Genomic DNA, 21,182 nt, shown 5'->3' with positions numbered 1-21,182 from the left:
GACCCACGGATTTGTTCTCAGCTGAAAGAGGGCAGAAAATAGTCACTGGAAGATTAAAAAACGAAATACAGTCTTTAGTCTGCTGTCGGTGTTGAGAATGAATCAGACGAAAGGTTGATAGAAAATCCCACATTGTTAACTTCTATTTCGCTGGGAGGTTTTGCTTTGTCCGATGCACCGAGAGATGAGAGGGAAAGAAAATCTGAAAGTCTCTAAAGTTTGTGTCACGTACAGAAGGTGAAGGAAAAGCAGCAGCACTTATTCATCCTCACAACCATCTCTGAACAACATCTTTCACTGACATTCGGTTGTTTCTCCTAAACCTCGACCACTATATGAAGGTTAAACGGTTCTTTGTTGTGTAGTTTTTTTTTTAATCGTATCCCAAGAGCCATGGTGATAGAGAGATGTTTCCATTTGAGCCTGAAGCTGCTTTTATTATTTTTAAAATCTGTTTTATCTGTATTTTTAATTCATTCATCATGTCTAAAAAGGGTGCTTTTATTGTGAAGGCTTCTTACTCCTCTCACTGCTTTGCAGTCATCCTTGTGATTAGCTCAAGGTAGCATGATTGTGACTGGATCGCTGGTCTTCATCTTTGGTTTCGATATAATGCTTTATATGAGCAAAATAGATGACGGGAAGGAAATCTTGTTGCCAACTCTGAGCTCAGCCAGAAGTCTTTCTCCAGTCAGCCGCTCACACTGTACGATACAATAATGAAATGCATTGCACTAATACAAGCTTGCCGAAACCGACGGACCAGCAGATGGGTTTTGATCCCCCCCGCGCTCAATTTCCATACCATTTTGAAAGTAATCAAAATATTTGAAAGGAAAATCACTGCCGCTGCTGCATGTTGTTAAATCAGAAGCGTCCCTAAATAGCAATGCCATCGCTCTTTCATTAAAGGAGTAATCAATCTATTTCGCACACTGACTGTGTCTATGATTACTTAGGATGAGGTTATTATGTTTTACATGCAGAAATCTATCTCAAAGTATATTTACTGTTCGTCAGCTGTTCATTTTAAGGCTTCATTAGAGGGACAGACCCCCGTTCACCTGTCAGTCAACAGGCAGAGCTGTGTTGAGCTGGGAGGTCTCAAACAGCCTCAGGGTCTCCCTCTTTGTTTCCAACCCACACTAGAGCAGAGCAGTTCCTCAGTGTTCCTCACGGAGTGGATCGAGAGATGATGTTGAGCAGAAAGCCTGTGAGGAGGTCTGTTTGTGAACCAGTTGGTGACCTGAAGACCGCAGAGAGAAAAGAGCAGCTCACTTTAAAAAGATTTAAAGTTTCTGCTTCACTAGATGTCGTCATGTTTATGAGACGAGATCGTTAACTGGACTCAAGTCTGTAATTTGTTGACAGCGAGTGAGTCACCGCGCTGACACGACTCCACGGAGCGCTTCAGAGCCCGTTTACATTTGATGCACTTAAAGCACTTCCGTTATCGTAAATGTTTTCGTAAATGTAACTTGTTTAACGTGCATACCTGTGGCTTTTACAAGCTGGTCATCGAAAGGGGATTTCCTTTTTGTACATGTTATTGAAATAGACATGAAACATCTACTATCACCTCTTATTTTAGTCGAATTGAAGGAATTTTCCCAGGAGGCCTGATTATTTAAGGAACTCAAGAATATCCGCCATCTCTACGGCAGGAGCCAAAAGTTTAACTCTTTTAAAAGTCGCACTTCCAGCAAGCGGCTCAGTTCGGTTCATTACACGTTAAACTACGCAGTGCATCTGACGCAGTGCAGGCGTTCCTCCGTTTGGATGCAACAAATGTCACGTTAATGCCGTCACGGAGGTTTCATGGTGATCAGAATCTTGCCGACACGGAAAATACCGAAACGTTGCGTCGAGCAGAGCAGAGCCGTACCCTGCAGTGGAAACACGGCGAAAAGAAAAGGAAAGAAAGTGTTTTCTGCTGTCCAGGAAACTGTCAGGACTCACTGGTCAAACACGAACCTCAAACTTCAATTTACAGATTCTGTCACACAGCCGAACCGAATGAGATAGTATAAAGTGTAAGAGTCCCAAACATTCCCACTGGAAAGACAATTTAAAAAGACACAATTGGCGTTTAAATATTCAGTTTAATTGTATTTGTATCGCCAAACTAATTAGCCTCAGATGGCCTTACAATCTGTCCTGCAAAGGAAAAGGAAAAAACTCCCAAACAAAAAAAACTTCAGGGAGATCTCAGGAGGGATCCCCTCCAGGACCGCAAGCACAAAACATTGAAAAATAAATAAACTGGTCATACTTTAGTAATGATACAATGTGCGTGGAGAAAGTGACAAATATTTTTTGAAGACTGAAAAAACATGAGCTGAGGCGAGAAGTCCAAACCCCGGCCCCGTTCATCGGTTAGATTTGGACGTGAAATTTTATCGTTGGTTTAGTAAAATTAATGGATTAATCAGACAACTCTCCCTTTAAGGTTCAAGGTGTGTGTGTGTGTGTGTGTGTGTGTGTGTGTGTGTGTGTGTGTGTGTGTGTGAGGGTATTCCAAAAGCTAATCAATCAACAAGCGACTCTGAATAATCATCCTGGCACTTTCAACAAGAACTGGGTGCCACCAATACTAGTGGATTGGACGAGGAGAAGAAACTAAGTTATATGAAGTTTGACTTCAATAGAAATCCAAAGAAAGTGAGATAAAAATAATTTGAGAGTGTGAAAGAGAAGATATAAAAACACAATTAAAATCTAAACCACGGAAAGGGCCTCACTGAAATGAGGCATCGACAAAAGGATCGTTCAAAAAGCAACGGAATAGCAAAGGGATGAAATATCTTTAAAATAAACGCACACTAGGAATGAACTCACAAAAACAATAAGACTGATGATACACTCTCCGTCGGTTTCTTTGTAGTTGGAGCAGAAATAAACACAAAGAGCACAATGACCCCGTCATGTTTCCCTTTGAGGGACACGAACCCGAACACCGATGCGTTTCAGGAGAAACCCGCTCTCCTTTACGCTCCAGACAATCGTTTAACATTGTTCAACACATTGTTTTAACTTGATTATTTTTCAGAGAACTAGTTTCAAACATGATTTTATATGTTATTGGAGTCATGCATCGGTTTATTAATACATTCGAGCAGGAAGTTAGTCATTTGATAAGATTACAGACTGTCCAATTATATGTCTGTGATTTACCTTTTGGCACAATAAAAGTAGATAAATCATATTTATCCATGCGTAGCCCTTGACAAAAGGAATCATGGTAATATCTGTATTTGTTGCCGCTTCGGTACTTGTTGGTATTGCTGCGATGTGTGGGGTTGCAACCCAGTTTGATCTCAACATGCTCCAGCATGGTCAATGTCTTAGTATTTAACACTGAAATTGCTGTCTGATTAAAAGTTATTTTAACTTTTTGCCAGGAAAGTCTCTTGGTCTTCTAGGACTTTTCTGAATGACGTAAAGCCAAAAAGTCAACAAAAGAAGAAGAGGAATGTGCAAAAGTGTCTGATTCACCTCCTGTGGCTCCTTAGTTTGAGGATTATTTGGTCAAAAAGAGGTATAAATTGTTATATTCCAATGAATTTAGTGTGATTCGGTAGCTTGATAGCTTTTCTTCACCCCCTCAGTTCAGTTTTCATTGTTCTCTGCTTTTAACAAAAGGATCCCCCACCCACTGAACCCAACACAGGGTTTAAAGTCCCGCCCATATTTAAGGTATTTAAGCAGTAGCACCTTGTGTCGGATATCTCATTTGGCTCCTGGCCTGACGGTGAAAGTGAACAATGGCAGTCACGAAACACCTCCTCTTCATCTTCAACATTTTGCTTTTTGTGAGTGGTCTTCTCAGTTTGTCCACACACATCAGGATCAAGGAAGCAGACCACCAGATCACCGATGGGCTTCTCCCAGCCTCCTGATGTTCATCGGTGCCGTGATTCTGGTTTTTGGCTTCCTGGTCTGCTGTGGAGCAGTCAAGGAGAGCTGCTGCCGGCTGGCGCTGTTCTTCAAGGTCCTCCTCATGATGCTCCTCATCCTGCTGGTCGTGGGAGTGCTGGGAGCCGTTTCAAGAACCGCAGCTGCCCGGGAGCTGGAGCGGAGCCGCGTGGAGCAGATGCTTCTGCTGAGCGAGCAGCCTGAGGAAGTCCAGGCGTCGTTTCAGAACGTGGATCGGTCCCGGTTCAGTTGTGGTTTCTCTGTCGGACATCTTGACTGGGGCCACTCGAGGGTGGTGCCCAACTCTTGGAGCTGCACGGACGCCTGACGAAACTGCACGGTTTTGGACGGGTTGGATTTATACTCAACGGCGTGCATGACGTACATAATGAAGTGGTTGGACAGCGTGTTGTACGCACTCCTGATGATGGCCTTTGCGTCTGGCATCTTGATGATCTGGGCGAGGTTTTCTCGATGCTCGTGATCCGTCAGCTTAGGCAGGAAGCTCATCATTGAAAATATTTATTGCAGGTCCTCTGGTTCACCGGTCTGGATTAGAGGGCAATCCACCGTGTTTGTTGAATGCATCTTTACTGGTTGTAAACTCTTTGTACAAATTTTTGTTTGGATATTAAACTTTTTTTTGACAATGCAAAGGCGCAATCTATTTTATAATTGAAGCTGATAATTAGTAGTTCGACCTATGAATACATTTTCATGTGGCATATAATTTTGTTGAGCTCTCAACAGACCAACGCAGACAGACGAGTTATTGTTTGTTTAACACAAACTATGATCTGTCCACTACCTAAAAGCTGCAAGTACATTTTTTATAATGAAAACAACCCCAGTTCAGATCATGGTGACTAAAAGAGGATTAAGTCATATAACTCTGTGTATCCAGCAAAAGTCATCACAATGAAGTCACCAATGAAGTGACGCTTGTCTGCTCACGAGTTGAGTTTTCGTTCAATGCGAGGTGCATCAAGCGGAGGAGACTGCTGAAGCATGTTCTGTCTGATCCGGCCCTTAATCATCCTGTGACCCCTTCTAGTTATCTTGTGACCCCTTTGAAGGGGAATGACCCCAAGCTTGCAAACTACTGCACTTAACTATCTTAACTGCATGTGAAGTCGTTCAAACTCGCTCCAGCAAGTATGAGCTGCAACAACTCACACAGCTCCTCACCTAACTCAACAATTGTAATCATGATGACATGATAAAGTATGCAACAATTTCTTGACATATTTTCAGTATGTTTTACGAATGTTTTTGGGCTAGTTCCATGATTGCTGAATTCACAGTTGTTTGCATTCATATCCCAACATTTGTACACGCCAATGGAGGCGAGACTTGAATTTTTTTAAGGGTGTGAGGGAAAATATAAATGTATGCAGCAGCAACCAGGTGATGGTAGCAGCCCAGTGACATATATATATATATATATTTCAAGGATGTGCTTACACAATAAATCAGACCCCCATGATACCTGGTCGAATGCACCCCCTCCCCCTCCCCCCGTCACATCATCACAAAACCAAAGCCAAAAACAACCACGAGGACCATCAAGAGAAGGAAACGGCCTAAAATCTGCATCGCTAAGGTTTCATGTACATTTTCAGCTGCCCTTAAAAAAGACTGTCCTTCCACAATACAGCTGCAGGCCGCAGCCTGTGAATCTGGGTCGTGAAGATTTATGACGGCCTAAAATCGGTGCATGAACTCCACAAATAAAAGTGGAAGACAACTCCAACTTCATAAATGAATGAAAAATGGAATAAACCGTTCCACACATAAATGACTTAAGATGCGGTACCTTCCATTACATCAATGCTGGGCTTTGGAGATCCTTTTTATTTGGACATTAACTTGATGAGTATTTGATGGATGCCTTATGAGGAGCAGGAGTCAATGGCTCTGAGCAACTGAAAACACACACACAGCTGTAACATTTGTAAACTTTCCTACGTTTGGAGCTTTCGCTCTGTCCTGAGAAACCTGTCTGTTGTTTATGGAAGATATTGATCACAATGTTGTTTAAATCATGTTGACTTAATTAAATTAAGCAACCAGAACATGTTCTGGAAACCCTCCTCCTGTCTCAATACCTAAAAGATCCTCTTTTTCCAGAAAAACTGTTTTTTTCCCCTCAGAATTCTGTACAAGGCTTTCATTCATTTGCACTGAACATTTGAAGTTGCTTTGTCAGATCTTTGGATGATTGCAGCGACTCACAGACTAGTTTATAGAATTCAAGGTAGCTTCAATTGAATGTCTTTGAGTGACCTAATCCAGATTAAAATATAACGACTTCAATACAAAAGGGAGGACGTTTTTATGTATCACACAACAACATAAAAAGACAACCACTGTCCTCACACATGCAGATGATGAAGCTATGACTGTTGCTATGATTTGATAATTGAGCCACTGTGATGTAAAAGCAAACATGTGAGGCTTTCCTCTTCTTTTCCAGTGAATCTTTTCCAGTCAATCTATTCACTACCCTTTTTTTTGTAAAACTCTGTTAACTCTGGAGGGAAACATCTGGCTCTTTAGCCATTAAATGCACCGCTATGTTCCCCAGCTAGTTGCTAACTGTCCGACGTTTGGGGCTGAGCTGGTAGTGCACAGTGCGTTTATAGACCCTTTTTTACAGTTTGCAAACGTAAGTGTGTGTATGCAGTTTTATAGCGGCAGTACAGCGGAGTGCAAGAGCTTGTCGAGCCACAAAAACGATCAAATACTGTTAAAAAATGTAGTTTAGAGGAGCAAACAAATATACCTGCATGAATCTGTTATGTATCATGTAAAATTGTAAATCAATATTTTGTAGAAAATGTTAAGAACATGACATTGTTTCAGCAAACAAATGGATGAAACCTATTAATTAAATCGATTTTTGGTTGGGAAACAGCAAATGTTCCTGCCTCCATTTTTTCTGGCGACTTGGTTCTGGTAGGACTCCATCGCTCACAGTAAGAAACTGATTTATTAAATACCTAATGGGAAGACCCAAGCTCCAGCCACATTTCAGCAGACACTCACATTCAGGTTCATATACATGTCAGAACGTGTAATCTTGCTCATGGGCACATGTCTGTTGATGGATACATGTGGATTTAAACTGTGACCTTTCCAGGAAGCCTCTCTAAATCCTATAGAAAAACCCTCCGACTATGATTTGTTTAATGTCTTTTCTACCTCATAGAGCACCGGCAAGGAAAACAAATGGTGTCCCTCCTAGTTTTGATCATGCGTGTGTCAAACTTGGGATTCAAGCAATTCCTCCACTTCATTGCTCTAATGAAAGATGAATTATTGGCGTAGTTGCATTAAACACCCATCCATATCACCTGAGTCTCCTGACAAAAAAACAAGTTATGTCTTTGGTATGTGGACAGTGATGAATGTGGGTCAAAATGAATAGTTTCATGCCAGAACAAGATGTGCACTCAGTCTGAAAGAAATGACACCCTCTCTAAAAATGGTTTCTACGGGAAAACGTTTGAGGTACATCAGGCAATAACTTTATTCCCCTCACATACTGAAACCTCTTTACTCGTCTCGTTCTTCAAACCCGTCACACACACGTCACGTTCAAATTTCCAAGTAAATGAGGCCAAATCAACCTTTGAGAACCAGCGGTGGAGTAAGTTAATTTACTCACGTATTGTACCTCAGCACAATTGTGGCATACTTGTACTTGAATATTTCCATTTTATATTACTCCACTACATTAATCTGACACTTATAGTTATTGTTGTATTAAACAAAACAACCATATATGCTTATATGATATGATGCAGTATTAATCTACACAGTTGTATGGAATATGAATTGTCCCAGTCAAAGCACCCAACCTCCAGTCCTCCCTCAGCTCAACACCGTTAGCTCTGTCAGCACCGTTAGCACCTTTGAGTATCTGAGTACTTCTCAAACAATTGACACGAATTGCTCAAGAAGAACCAAAAGAAACCAGACTAATATTTAGCTTTCATGGTAATAATGCGGAGAGGACGATCTGGAACGGTCTCTTTGTCCGAGCCGTCTTTAGTAAATATCCCCACAGTGGCCCGTTAATAAAGACGCATTTGGGAATACACGGTTGGCACACCTATTTATTCCAAAAGGCAATTGCTTCTCTCTTGATACCGTCCTTCCTGCCCCGGGCAAAGTATGTGGGGGTGGTGTGCAGAAGTAAACAAGGACAGCTGAAAGTCTTTGCATATGTCCCACCTCTGTGTGCTTCGATGAATGTTCTGTGAAGGTGAATCTTACTGGTGCTACGTGTTCAGACTTTGAAGCACACAGCCAATCCCAAAAAATAATACATGGGTCACACACATTTCTCAATCATTGGCATGATAATAAAAAAATATCATAATCACACTGACTTATTTTTTATTACCTTTTATAGTGTGTAGCCAGACACATTAGATATGTTGGAGCTGGAAACTCTGAAAAATGACTGATGTGAGGAACATATTGAGCCAAAAGACATCAAGACATTCTATACTAATATACATTTACTAATATATAGCCTTTCCTGTACACAAGGAAATTATTCACCCAACACAACCAAAAAATAAAGCACATAAATTACATAGAAAACCAATTACATGGCTGTGTTAATCATTTTTGTAATATACAACTTTTTGCAGGACTGCATCGACTGTCCCCCTGCTAATTATGTTTAGTGCGCTTCATTGACTGCATCGTTCCTCTAGTTTTCATATTCCATTTCATCCTGGCTCTGTGTTTTGCTGCTTGCAGCGATATATTGAGCCTGCTATTTGTCCTCCTCACAGAGCCAGGCCTTGGCCCACTACAAGGGGACCAAACATGCCAAGAAGCTAAAAGCCCTGGACGCTCCGAAGAGTAAGCTCAAAGGCTCAGTGGTCACCAAGGAAACCGCCAACCAGGAGACCGCCAAGGGCATCAACACCTCCCAGTTCCCCAACGGCACCGACAGGAAAGGTTGGTGTTTTCCTGCTCGCTGCACATTCCCCTACACATGTTCTTTGTTGCTTTCTTTTTGTAGCTGCCTCCCTTTTGTTGACAATAAATGTTGGACCCCCCCCCCTTTTTCTGGCAATTTACATGCAATCCCTTTAGTGAGTTGGATGGACTCACTGTTGATTACATCAACCCTGTGTTGGCTGCTCTGCCAGGGGCTGGCTACCGACTCATATATTGAATTGTTAGAGTTCAGAGATCTCCGCAGGACAGACAGGGCAGTCAGGCAGTCCAGAGAAGGGGGTAGGGCTGAAGTGTGCTTCAAACTAAATGCCGGTCAATTCCTCCTCATGTCACGTTCAGACGGACAACACGATTCAAGATTCAAGATATTTTTATTAGAATATGCAAAGTTTAATAGACAGTTACTCCGTACAATGAGAAACTTACTTAGCTAGGTCCTCCTTCCACACAGAATTACAATAACTTAAGGCTTACTTGAAGGTAAACAGCACCATATGAAAAACGTGGGTCCTTTATGTATTTGAATGGGGCCGTATTATCAAAGCAGTGGCGAAATACAGAGTCGTTTTCAGTCTGAATGCCACAAAAGTGTCTTAAACCCCATATCTCTGACAGCCGAATGAAGGGAGGTTTAACTTGTAGTATAAAAGCGTATCCTCATACTACAGGTTGGATGCTATCTGACGAAAAAAAAAAGGGATTTTTGGTGCGTTTACCTAAGAAACTGCAGCAATACATGTCAATGCTTGTTTTATGCATACAGTCTTTTCAAAGTAAAAATCTGTTTCGGCAACAAAACTGCAGAAGGTTGTGGTTTGGGTTTAAATGACTAAGTATGGCACTTACGTGACATATAGGCCACAAACATCGTGCTGAAACAGTTTTTGCTTGACCCATCCACCTCGACTCCCTCATAAAACCATACAAATTAAGGTTGTGGGATATCTAATTGCAGCACAATCATTTTTGTGGGATCAGTCACGGCCGCTGAATGCAAAGAACAACTCTTGTGTTCATCGAAGCAGTCCTATGAAGGCCACAATCTGAAATCTTGTTCTTTGTCCTAAAAGACAATATCGCTGGTGTTTTTTCTCTTCCCCCTCAAGCTCTTGTTTTTTTTCAGCAAAACTACTTTTGACACTTCTTTGTTTGTAAAACCAAGTGCAACACCACACATGTATCTGAGGGGAGAATGTCTGTAAGGGTGTGCCATTACAACTGTGTATTCAGTTCATTGCAGTGACAACAAAAACACACAGAAGCAACAGAGTTGTTGGAGAGGGATCTTAGTGGCCGCCTTTAAAGGGACAGTTCACAGCTTCTTCTTACCACTAGTGCTGTTTATCTCTAAATTGTTAGCCATAGTGATGTTTGCCTTCTCCCAAATATAATAAGACTATACCACCATTTTCTTTCAACTACTGTGTTCTAAAGCTATAACTAACTACAGTTCTAGAACTATAACTAACTATAGTTCTAGAACTATAACTAACTATTGTTCTAAAACTGTAGTTCTAGAACTATAACTAACTATAGTTCTAGAACAATAGTTCCGACAAGAAACTGCTCACAACAAGGTCTGTAGATTTTCTTTAATAGATGGGTGACACCACAAGCGGAGTTCCATATTGTCCCATTATATTGGAGGGAAGTCAGACATCTCTATAATCAATATCTCTGAATTTAAATAGGACATGTAAGTGTAAATTGTGGGGTAAACTGTCCTACATTCAGATCAGGTAAACTTGAAGCTGTAGTTGTTGTGTTCTTCAATATGCTGCTGTTTTTCGAAAACGTTGCAACCTCCTATATCGGATTTGTACCTTTCGTTTGCCTGTTATCCCGTTTTTTAATTACATTTTTGCCGGAGCACATTGTTTCGTGCTGACTGTGTGCAACTTAATATTCATCACGTCGCAGCCAGGTGGCTGTGTAAATCCGGTTATCTCGGCCAGGTGTCTGCCAAAAAACATTCTTATTCTCGGTGGAACTTCCTGCTTTAAAACATGTTGAAAAAGTAAACAAACACAAACCCGCAACTTCCAGCTACCTGACGGGAACCAGATGCAGATTATTGTCTATGCTTTTATCTGCTATGTTTCGTATTGGTTCTGTGGAGGATAACGTCTTTGTCTGCTTTCTTGGTCTCCTCCGATGTCATATCCTTAAGCGGCCTGTTATTATGTCATGAAATTGGCCCAATGAAAGTCTTCCCCTTTAACTGTAACAATAGACGCTTTTTAAAGGAATTGGAAACACATTGAACCGTCACGCTCTGGGATTATTTTTTACCTCTGCACATGCACTTCTTCCAATGTTCCACAAGTATTTAAATTAGGAGCACATTTCTGGAGCTCATTGTGCACCGTGACCTATTTGTCAAGTCTGACCTATTCAAGCTTAAGGTTGCATAAGGTGAAAATTGAACTATTAAATGGAAGGTATTCTTATCACACCTCAGAGAGAGGATGTACAGGCGATTTTGACTCGTGAATGCTAAAAATATAAATAATGTTCCTCAGTTGAGTTCAAAAGTAGGTGAGAAAATAGTATTGCCAAGAACTTAATTCTCCATATTTAACCTCACACGGGTCATGCTAATCTTTATGTAATTTTTAAGAGCTTAACACCCGGCAGCATTCTGCCTCATATCCCACAGAGTTCCTAAACTGCTCGACAAACGTCAGCCCGTTAAGTGGAGCAATTTGCACTTTAGCAACTCTTAAACTAATTCACAATGCTGCTTGTCGACATTTACCGTAAATGAGCTCTCAGGTGATGTAATGCACCCTTTGGCTGCCATCTTGGATGTCTCGAGCAACGGTGGTTCTGGGATGCGTTTTCTAAAGTAAATGTACAACTTTCAAAAAGAATACATTCTGTGCAGTTTTTGGTAATTCATTTTTTTTTAAAAAGAAACCTTAAATGTTCATTTTCAATGAAGGACCCATCAATGAAAAAGGCATAAAAAGTGATATTTGATGACCAGCAAAAATTGTTAGGTTTGTAATGGCCCGACAATTGTTAGTAATTTGGAAATCTATATATAATATATGCTAAATGTTCTTACAAAACATTGTCTGACAAATTGTTTTTGTTTCCTTACAATTAGTTTTTTCATATTTCTTTTCCATAAAATAAATAATATAGCTACCAGCAGCTGTTGTCGATCAGCTGGAGCATGTAGCATCTAATGCAGTCAGTCAAGCTCAATGTAACACATTTGTGTCAAACTGTATTCCAACACTGTTTAACTAAAGTTTGGTATATTCCATAGAACGTATATAAGAAGCGGATGTAGGCGTTGTGATGTCACCAATTGGTTTGTGGAGAATGCTTTGAAGACTTGAGTTTAACAATCACCATGTTGTTTTTTGACAATCAATCAACCAAAGTTATTGTATTTGGCATGCGTAGGAGTGACAGAAGACGTTGTATATGGACGGCTCTGGTAGAGGCAGCGACCTGTCAATCACAGTAAGCCCGCCCGAAAGCATACTCCACTTTATGGTCTATTTGAGACCATAAACTCATGTTTACAATGTTTACTGAGGTGCTAAATCAAGTGAGAGTTAGGGTCATTTTTGCACCGACTTTTGTGCAGTTGGCCTTCTTTTTGTATCCAGAGGAGTCGCCCCCCGCTGGTCAATAGAGAGAATGCGAGTGTAAAGACACTGTCTTCCCTCGTCAGAGCGCTGCCTGATTAAATCTGATGGAAATCTTAGAAAACTTTCGTCTCTTTGATTGTTGCTGGACCTAAAGTTGTGTATGGAGATGGAGATGATTAAAAATAGCATCATAAAATAAATAATTCAGACAAAATATGAAACTATAAAATTGTGAAATAATCACATTAATGTTTGAAATGAAGGTCATTATTGTGAAAATGATTTCATCCTTCTTTTCAGATTTTTGGAGGCCAGTCTGTTTTTATATCACACCACAATTTTCCATAAAGGCTGTTTATTTGGTTATCTCACTTGTCATCACAGTGACAGACAAAAGCTTAACTTTTAGTTTTCCCCGGTGAGCATCTGCACAAATTGATTTTAGAGGTACGAGAAAAGCGTGGCAAAGCAAGCTTTTCGTCGCAAAAAAAGATTTGTGGTGACGCATATTTGTTGTGTAGCGTCTTGACTGCAACTCATTCAAAACAGACTTGTAATGTGTAGTTAAAAAATTGACTTAACCAAACTCACAGATTGAGATCTTCTCTTGAATTTACATTTAAACAAAGATATTCTCGTTGACTTTTTGGTTTGTATTATTTGGAGATAAACATCATCTTCCGCCATCTCATCAATGGCGGAAGATGCTGATACAGAATATTATGTGATACTATCAGAGGGAGGAATGAGATAGTATTACTTTAAAAAATGTTTCATTTTTAAATTGTTGGTTCTTGCGTCCATATCAGGTAAACACTGGCATTTGTTGCCTTCTTTAAACAAACTCCCTCTCTGAGTGCTGAACAGTGAAGATGGGATTAAGACCTCCTCTGACTGTACCTGCGCCATCTGTTATGGACTCCACATAGAACGGACAATAAATAGTCACTTACAAAACATACCAAATATATTTTACATACATTATACGCGGGCAGATAACTCGGCCACACAGACATATGGCTGTTAATCATTTCGGTGCCCTTACGAAACAAAACAAAACCTGCATCATCTGACTATCGTATCTCCAGTGCACGGGGGCGGCGGTTTGTCACGAGTGTCTCTGGGTAATGAATATTAATGTGCGCGGATGTCAGAAGAATGAATTGTCGATGTGGATAAATGCTGCATTATCTGTGAGGCCGAAGTATTTGACGGTTTATCAGTTGCACCGAGCTCCCGCTAATGAAAAGCAGAGTTCAGGGAAGAATAATGGCTGCTGTGAGAGAAGGCATAAACAATAGGGACGGAGAGCTCTATTGACTTTTTGCAGAGTGGTCTTTCAATGGGTTTGTTTTGCTCTTAATTTACCAAAAGAAAACATATCTGGTCTTTAATAATTGTATTGCACATATTCATGCCAGGAACAATGTAAGGTTTTGTTTCAGATTGTTTTCTGATTGCGTCATTCAATTGTGTCATTCAAAAGTCTTATAAACCCTCAATTTTCATATCCCAGCTTGATGCCAAGCATGATTAGCGCACTTTTCTGGAAAGCTTACGACCTACACAGAATTCGCCAATTGCGCCAAATCCCTTGTGGGACAAAGCCTCAGCAATACTAACCACATTCCAGCCAAAAAATGAAATATGACTTACTTATGGATGAAACAATATTCCACACGGCTTTGCTTGCTATGTATCAGTGCATCTGCTTGAGCAGAGGCGTCTGTGTTTGAACCAGAGGCGTTCAAGGTCCAAGAAGTAAGGTAGGGCATTTGGGTTTTCAGCGGACCAAAACCTACGGTTCACGAAATGTGCAATAAATGAATTACTACAAATATTCACGTGTATCTACCATTTTATTAATATATTCCACTGCTTTTGTAAACTTAAGAATTTTACTAAACCAAATTCAAGCACCAAAACAGTTCGTCCACTTGAGTAAAGATGTTTTCACAAGAGATTTCAAAACTTAAGCTTACATTTTTTTAGCTTTCGGGTCATACTATCTTTTTACACTTGTGCCTTAGGACAATGGTGCCTCATTACATAGAGAGCAGAGATTGTTCTGCAATTTTTGATTTACTACACATATACAAGTGCCTTAAAAAGGTGAATTTACAAAATGATGTAAAACCCCAGAGGGTTAAATGCACTGATATGAGATGTACTAACAGATGTGTTTCATATTCATGAATAAAAACTTCTTGACTGAGTAGAGTGATCTCAGAAGTAGGTTCAACCCATCACCTCAATGATGTCAGTCATAAAACGGTCTGAAATTGAAGATGTTGATTTAATTTGGAATGAAAAACATAAATTAAATTTATATGAGGTAACGCTTTGTTGATTCCAATATGATATTTTACTGGCGGCATAATATTTTCCGTTTTTAGTACATCATCACAGAAAAGTAAGTAAACAGCAGAAGCAAGCAAAAGACACGAAGAAATGTTGAGACACAGAAAACTTGTTAAGCAACGTAATGGAAGAAACTGTTCATTTAGTCCATCTGCTCGGGGCGGTTTCGGGTTGATGTGGGAAGAAGACAAAAGTGCATCGGTGTGGGATAATGAGTCTGCGTGAAAGTGTGTAATCACAAGTTCGATGTAATAAAAAGCCCTTTGTGTCTTTGAACCCGTGTCTGTTCCGAGATGGACGGACAGTTGGACCCAGCAAGATAGCGTAGATTGGAAGGGTGACTCAGCGGACGGACGTCAGTCAAGTTTCTGTGTGTGCGTCTGTGTGTCCTTGCGAGCAGAGAGAGAGAGAGAAATGCCCACAGCACAGCCAGCCATCTCTCAGTTCCAGTCCAGTGCCTGAGGAAATGTACCCTGATATTAGCTATTAAAGAGCAGATTGTCAGGGGAGCCATGCCAGCACTGACAGCAGCTGCACAACGGAGCCGGCTGCAGGGAGGCAGGAAGCTAGCTCAGCCCCGCCCATCCCACCCTTCTTCCTCATGTCCCCGTCGGCTGCCCTCCGTCCACCCTCCCCGACCTCCACCCTGGAAAAAATAAAAATCTCCCTCGATACGCACTGGGCTGGAAAAAGCGGTTAGGGACCGACGTGAGAGACCTGATGAGTGTGTGATTAGATCGGCTCCGTACCTGCGTGGCGCTGCAAATGTTCTCATTTGCAGGGAGGGGGGATGTGCAACAGAAAACTTCCCAACAGAAATTAGGCGTGGATCATTTGCTTTCGGATGAAATTTGAAAGAGATAAATCAGTGTGAATTCAATTCAGTGAGTCCTGTCGCTGTTAAATATTCGAGATAATGCCTGCCCCAACCAAAAAGATGATTGGAAGCGCCGATGCACGCTCATTTGTGAATGCAAATGTTTCACCTTATCAATCTTTTATTGGACGGCTATTCAACCGTGACTCTTTTCTCATGTACTTACTTTGAATACTGACAAGAAAGGAAGAAAAAAAAAAATCCTAGTCGTCAAATGAAATTTGACAGAACTCAAGAGCCATGAGGGATTTCTGTCCTTTAAGTTGTGACAGCATATAATAAGGCCCAATCATTTTAATTAAAGAGCTTAATCCGGCTTCATTGAGAAAGGTAATCACATCTCTGGAGGGTCCTGTGATTGCCTGACAGCCTAAGTAGAGTGGAAGGATTTCAGAGCGTCGTTTCTCGTCTATTGCCAAAGCAAATCTCAGGGGAGCGTGAAGAGAGGCCGAGGTACAAATGGAGGATGGAGAAGAAGAAAAAAGGCGGTGTCCTGTCTCAGCGGGTCGCAGCACCTGTCCTCTCTGCTTTTCTCTTGATTCTCTATCTTTGTCGCCTTCAGCACTCCCACCCTCTCAATTTCTCTCCCTTTGTGTCCCACACTCGATTACTCTCCTTCAATGTTATCTCTCTCCTCTCACCTTCGCACGTCCCCTCACCTGCTCCCTCCCTCCCCCCTTTATTCCACACACTGGATTGAACACTGTTGTTTTGTCTGAGTTTGCTTACTTTTCCAGTTTGACTTCCATTTAGCTTTTCCCCTTTCCCGGCTCCATCTGCCCTCCACATCTAGCCTCCTTTGTTCTTGTTTCTCATCCTCTCCTTTCTTCTACCTGGTCTCTCTATCTCTTTCTTTCTCCTCCCACCTTGCTGTCGGGCAACGCTCGCCCATACCAACTTTAGATTGATCACAGTCATTACCTCCATTAATGAGAGGGGATTGAGTTCTTAACTGGGCCTCGCAGAGCCAGTTAGGTCACACTGACTGGGGATATGGATTACTGGAGGCTTCCCAGAGTGCACGGCGTCCTAGGCCAGCCAAAGCACACTTTAATCACCTGCCCTCCCATCAGCAAATGGCTCTTTAATGACACCGTGGAAGATGGGTTCACCCCAGCACAAGGGCAAAGACATGTCTTAACATGGGATGACCTCACCAACCACGAGGCAGTAAGTAGGCAGATGAAGACAGAAGCGTTCTCACTTTGTTGATTAACACTAATTACCTTCACTCTATCATACAGATATTAAACCATTAGCTCTGACTTGTTATTACTGTCAGCAGGTTTAGTAACGTTTAAAAACATGCTTGCACACGAAGGCACTTTTGGTCAATAAGCTGTATATAAATTTAATTGCTCTGTTTTATCACAGGGTTAGGTCATTGACATGTTCAGCCTAGCTTAACAAGAACATGCACATCTTCGCTGTGTCCAAAGTTTCATCAACTTCAGAGCTACGTTTAAATTCAAAGGAATAGTTTCACATAGCGAGAAATACAATGATCTACTTCATTGCTGAGAGTTAGATGAGAAGATTTATTTCACTCTTATGTCAAGAGACAGGCAGCTATTAGCCTAGCTTAGCATGAATACCGGAAGCAAGGGTAAACAGCTGGTAAGGGTAAACAGCTTAACTGAGCTAATATCCTCCTGGCTCCAACAGGAAAATGGTTTAAATTTCCCCTTCTTACTTTCAGCAAAAATGTGAATAATTGTATTCCTGAAATGTTGAACTATTACTTTTAACGACACATGAACTAAATACGAGGCAAAGCCAACTCACACTAAACAAACTGAGAAGATTTCATCCGTGATGAAGACTGTGAGATGCAGTTAAAAAGCCAGTCAGAAGTTGAGATAAGATGTCAAACTATCCTGTTTCCAGTTCGAAGAATTGAACGCTCGATATTAAAAGCTCTTGGAGGCTGTTTCCCCCTCCCCCCACTGTTTATTAAGCTAAACAAAAATCATAGAGCCATCTCTCCACTGAATTGATAAAAATGAAATTGATATTGATTTTCACACTTCACATATTAGAAAAAACAAACAGAATGCCGAAGATGTTGGAGTCTTCCTTAATAATAGCACCCGGACCCCCCCCACCCCCCCTCCTTCCTCTCCCAACTGGGGTTTTCTGTTCAAACCACTGCGTCAATGTGAAGTCGGTCTTTGCCAAAGAAACATTATCCTTGTGAGAAAATGATGCAGATTATACTTCCCAGCTGCTGATGAATGAAAGAGGGGAAAAAAAGAGGGCCATCTACAAAAAAAGAACTAAAAGCAATCTCTAAAGGTCGGCAGAGATAAGTGCCCGGAGGATCTCTGAAAGCTACTTTAAGATAATTCTGATGAGGCGTTTCCTTCAGCTCGCTCGCGGTGAGAACATCTGCCGAAAGCAGTTCAATGGCGACTCGCGGGCAAAAAAAACACCAGCACCAGACCTTCCCTTGCTCTCCTCTGGATCCTAAACTCGGTCCCGATGACCGTGCCATTGAGAGGCTGCCCAGAGAAGCAGGTGCGATGGCAGCGTTTTGCTTCGAGTGAGTTAATCGGCGTGATTTCAGGTTGTTTTGAAGCCTGGCACACCGAAGCCGACTGGGAGTGGGTTGTTGCTAATTGCAGGGGGGGGCAAAGAGGTCGCTGCCGCTCTGCTCGTGGCGTAAACATTATTCATCAGGAGTGACAAGGTCAGCCAACATCATAAATAGTTCACAGATTAATTATTGTTCTTGTGGTAATGGCTTGGGCTTGATGGGCCTTTGTAATGCAAAGTTTCACCTGGTGTCGTCGATGGCTCTTGCACTATTCGGGTTTTGAAAAGCAACATGAAATCTGAAAAGGTGTGTTGCTTCGTAAGCGTTCTTCCTTTATTTCATATTCAGAGAACTGTGATTGTAAAACGAAGCGTGGCTGTTTTTATTCTCTGTAAAGTGAAAGAAATGGGTAGCTGTTCTGGCTCTTGCCTGTAGAGCATTCAGCCTGAACTCAAATTAAACAGAACATAAATTACGCACCACTAATAATTGAAGTCACCGACTCCCTATTTCAGCGTACAGTGGCTTTAAATAAATGTTCCAGTCATGGTATGGAGGGTAACAGCCTGGAATAATGGCCTTTTAATGCCAGATGTTCTTCTTTAGATCAGTCCACAAGCAGCGTCTACTGAAAACACACACAGATTTACAGGTAGAGGTCAATTAGTCATCGCTGCCACCGCCTCGCATCACCAATTTAGACGACCTCGCTGAAGATCATGGGATGAAAAGATCTTGTTAGCGACAGTTTTAACAATATGGGTATCGAATTGCTGCGGCAACCCTGACAGAGTGAAAAGAGAAGTTTGTCCATCCCACCATGTCAATCAAGTTCATGAACTAAATATAACTTAATATATACAACTTAATGTAAATAAAATATCCCCAAAAATTGTAACTTGAGTCTTCTTGGCTTGTTTGGTCGCTCCAATGGAGCACTAATCAGACTGTTTTAGTCCCAATCACTTAGTTTAAATAAAGTGTGCCTGTGTTGAAGTGAATGGGATCATTATTTGATCTGTAAGCCAACAACATGCTTGACTTTTTGCATTACTTAACTTTGTAAAACAAAATATAAAAAAATATTTCATAGGTTCCAAAATTGTTATTATTATGATGAATTAATAAAGCATACGCCAGCAATTTGGTAAATTAACAGGAATGACAGCTTCTAAACTGTCTTTATGCATCAATAATTTGGTGAACAACTTGCTGAAAACCTATACATAAATTAAAATGACTATAAACATAATGTATATCAGACAGAAACACAGAATTTAATTGACTGGATCTGCCCCATTGTCACCAATACCAGCTCAAGATATGTAAGTCAGCTTTAGCTCAATATTAGTAATGTTATCTGTGCATCCCCAAGGCATAGTCATGACCTTTGGGTCATGGCCTGAAAGGACGGATCGCAAACAAGTAGTTTGGGTGACGTGGAATTAAAAGTATCATAGTATCACTTAGAAAATGCTCAGATATCCCTTTCCTCGCTAATATTTTCTGCTGTTATGAAGTTTTTCACTGAAGTCCCAGTAGGTTCAGAGAGTAGAGTCACCAAACTAATTAAACTTTTCCACCATTCTTCTTTTTAGTAAAATTGTCACCATCATAACTTTCTCCACCTGACAAGGTTTAAATCCCACTGCATACATTTTGTTGAGGTCAGGAGTATTGAGTTGACTTTTTGCGACCTTTTTCTTTTTTCCCGTGTAGTGGATGCTGCTATGGGGGGAGAGCCCGTTGGAAATAATTGCCTTGCTCTGGCACTTCAGTTGCAAAAGCCCTGTTACCGATACTTTGGTGAGCTCAGACATGCTGAAGGAGCTCGAGAGGAGTAGAAATGCTGCTCCCTTGCTTTGAAATGGGGTCAGCTGAGATGGTCCAGGCATCTGATCAGGATACTTCCTGGATGCCTCCCTCTGGTACTCCAGACAGAGAGAAGGCCTCTCGATGGCCACTAGAGGGATTATATGTCCCATCTGGCCCGAAAACGCCTCACGAGCTCCCCGGAGGAGCTGGAGGGTGGAGAAGGACGGATGGGTTACTTTGCTTAGATGCCTCTGCAGCCAGAATGGATGGAGTATCTGCAAAGCATTAACACATTTTTGGGCTTCGTGGTTAACAGTCTGTGTAGTTTGAAGTCAGTGCTCAAAGTGGGCATGCAGTGCCGACACTTCATTTTACTTTTTCGTGTACCAGTGACTTTTCCTTGCGCTGTCATTTATGAATACAGTTTTCACATCGTCTCTACGATAACCTGTGAAAATAAAAAGCGTGCCGCCATAATGGTTTTATCTGTGAACAAATTTAATTCATGAAACATTTTTTTGTGAATGTTTTTTGCCTGAATCTCCTCGATCTACACAATATGATTTTACAGGGCGAACATTTCCAGAATGTTCAATGCAAGGTTGTGCTCTGTGTAAATGACAAAAGTATTATCTGAAAATAGCTAAATTTGTGTTATTCATAGTAATAATAGGGTCCAAAATGATCTGAAATTGCATAGTTTAAGCATCCCCAAACGCAATATCACCTTGAATCCTTTATTCACTAGAGAAATGCAGACCGTAATAATGATTGTCGATAGCGGCCGATGCACATGCCAACATGAATAAGTGTTATATTGGCACTTGTTTGTTTTTTCCACTTCAACCCCTGATGAGAAGTAGATTCATAGGCTAGTCTGTTTTGGCTGTTTGTTGTATTTGCGTTGCTGATTCAGAGCAGGCCGGCCTGCTGTGTAAACATAGCCAACACCCCTGTGAAATGTGGAGCTTGACCAACGCATTGACGTCCTGCTTTAGGGAAGTACCCTCTCAAATACCATCATCATTGTCATTTAGTCTCTACTTTGTTGCTCACCAAACTCTACAAAAAACGTTCCAAAGCCTCC

At 41.2% G+C, this 21,182-nt stretch overlaps 1 protein-coding gene across 2 annotated transcripts in view; it reads left to right on the top strand.

Annotated features, from left to right (window-relative positions):
- znf385d (zinc finger protein 385D) overlaps positions 1–21,182 on the top strand; it is a 67,852-nt gene that overhangs the window by 36,668 nt on the left and 10,002 nt on the right. For both annotated transcript variants that reach the window (XM_068570209.1, XM_068570208.1), the window contains one exon: positions 8,727–8,895. In XM_068570209.1, coding sequence (XP_068426310.1) covers positions 8,727–8,895 — 169 coding nt within the window. The remainder of the gene's footprint in view (positions 1–8,726; positions 8,896–21,182) is intronic.

This window comes from Clinocottus analis, unplaced genomic scaffold (genome assembly GCF_023055335.1).
Source record: "Clinocottus analis isolate CAN_PGR_092001 unplaced genomic scaffold, fCliAna1.0.p SCAF_9, whole genome shotgun sequence".
Classification (NCBI taxonomy): domain Eukaryota; kingdom Metazoa; phylum Chordata; class Actinopteri; order Perciformes; family Cottidae; genus Clinocottus; species Clinocottus analis.
Note: the sequence above shows the minus strand (reverse complement) of the source record. Positions and strands in the feature narration are given on the sequence as shown.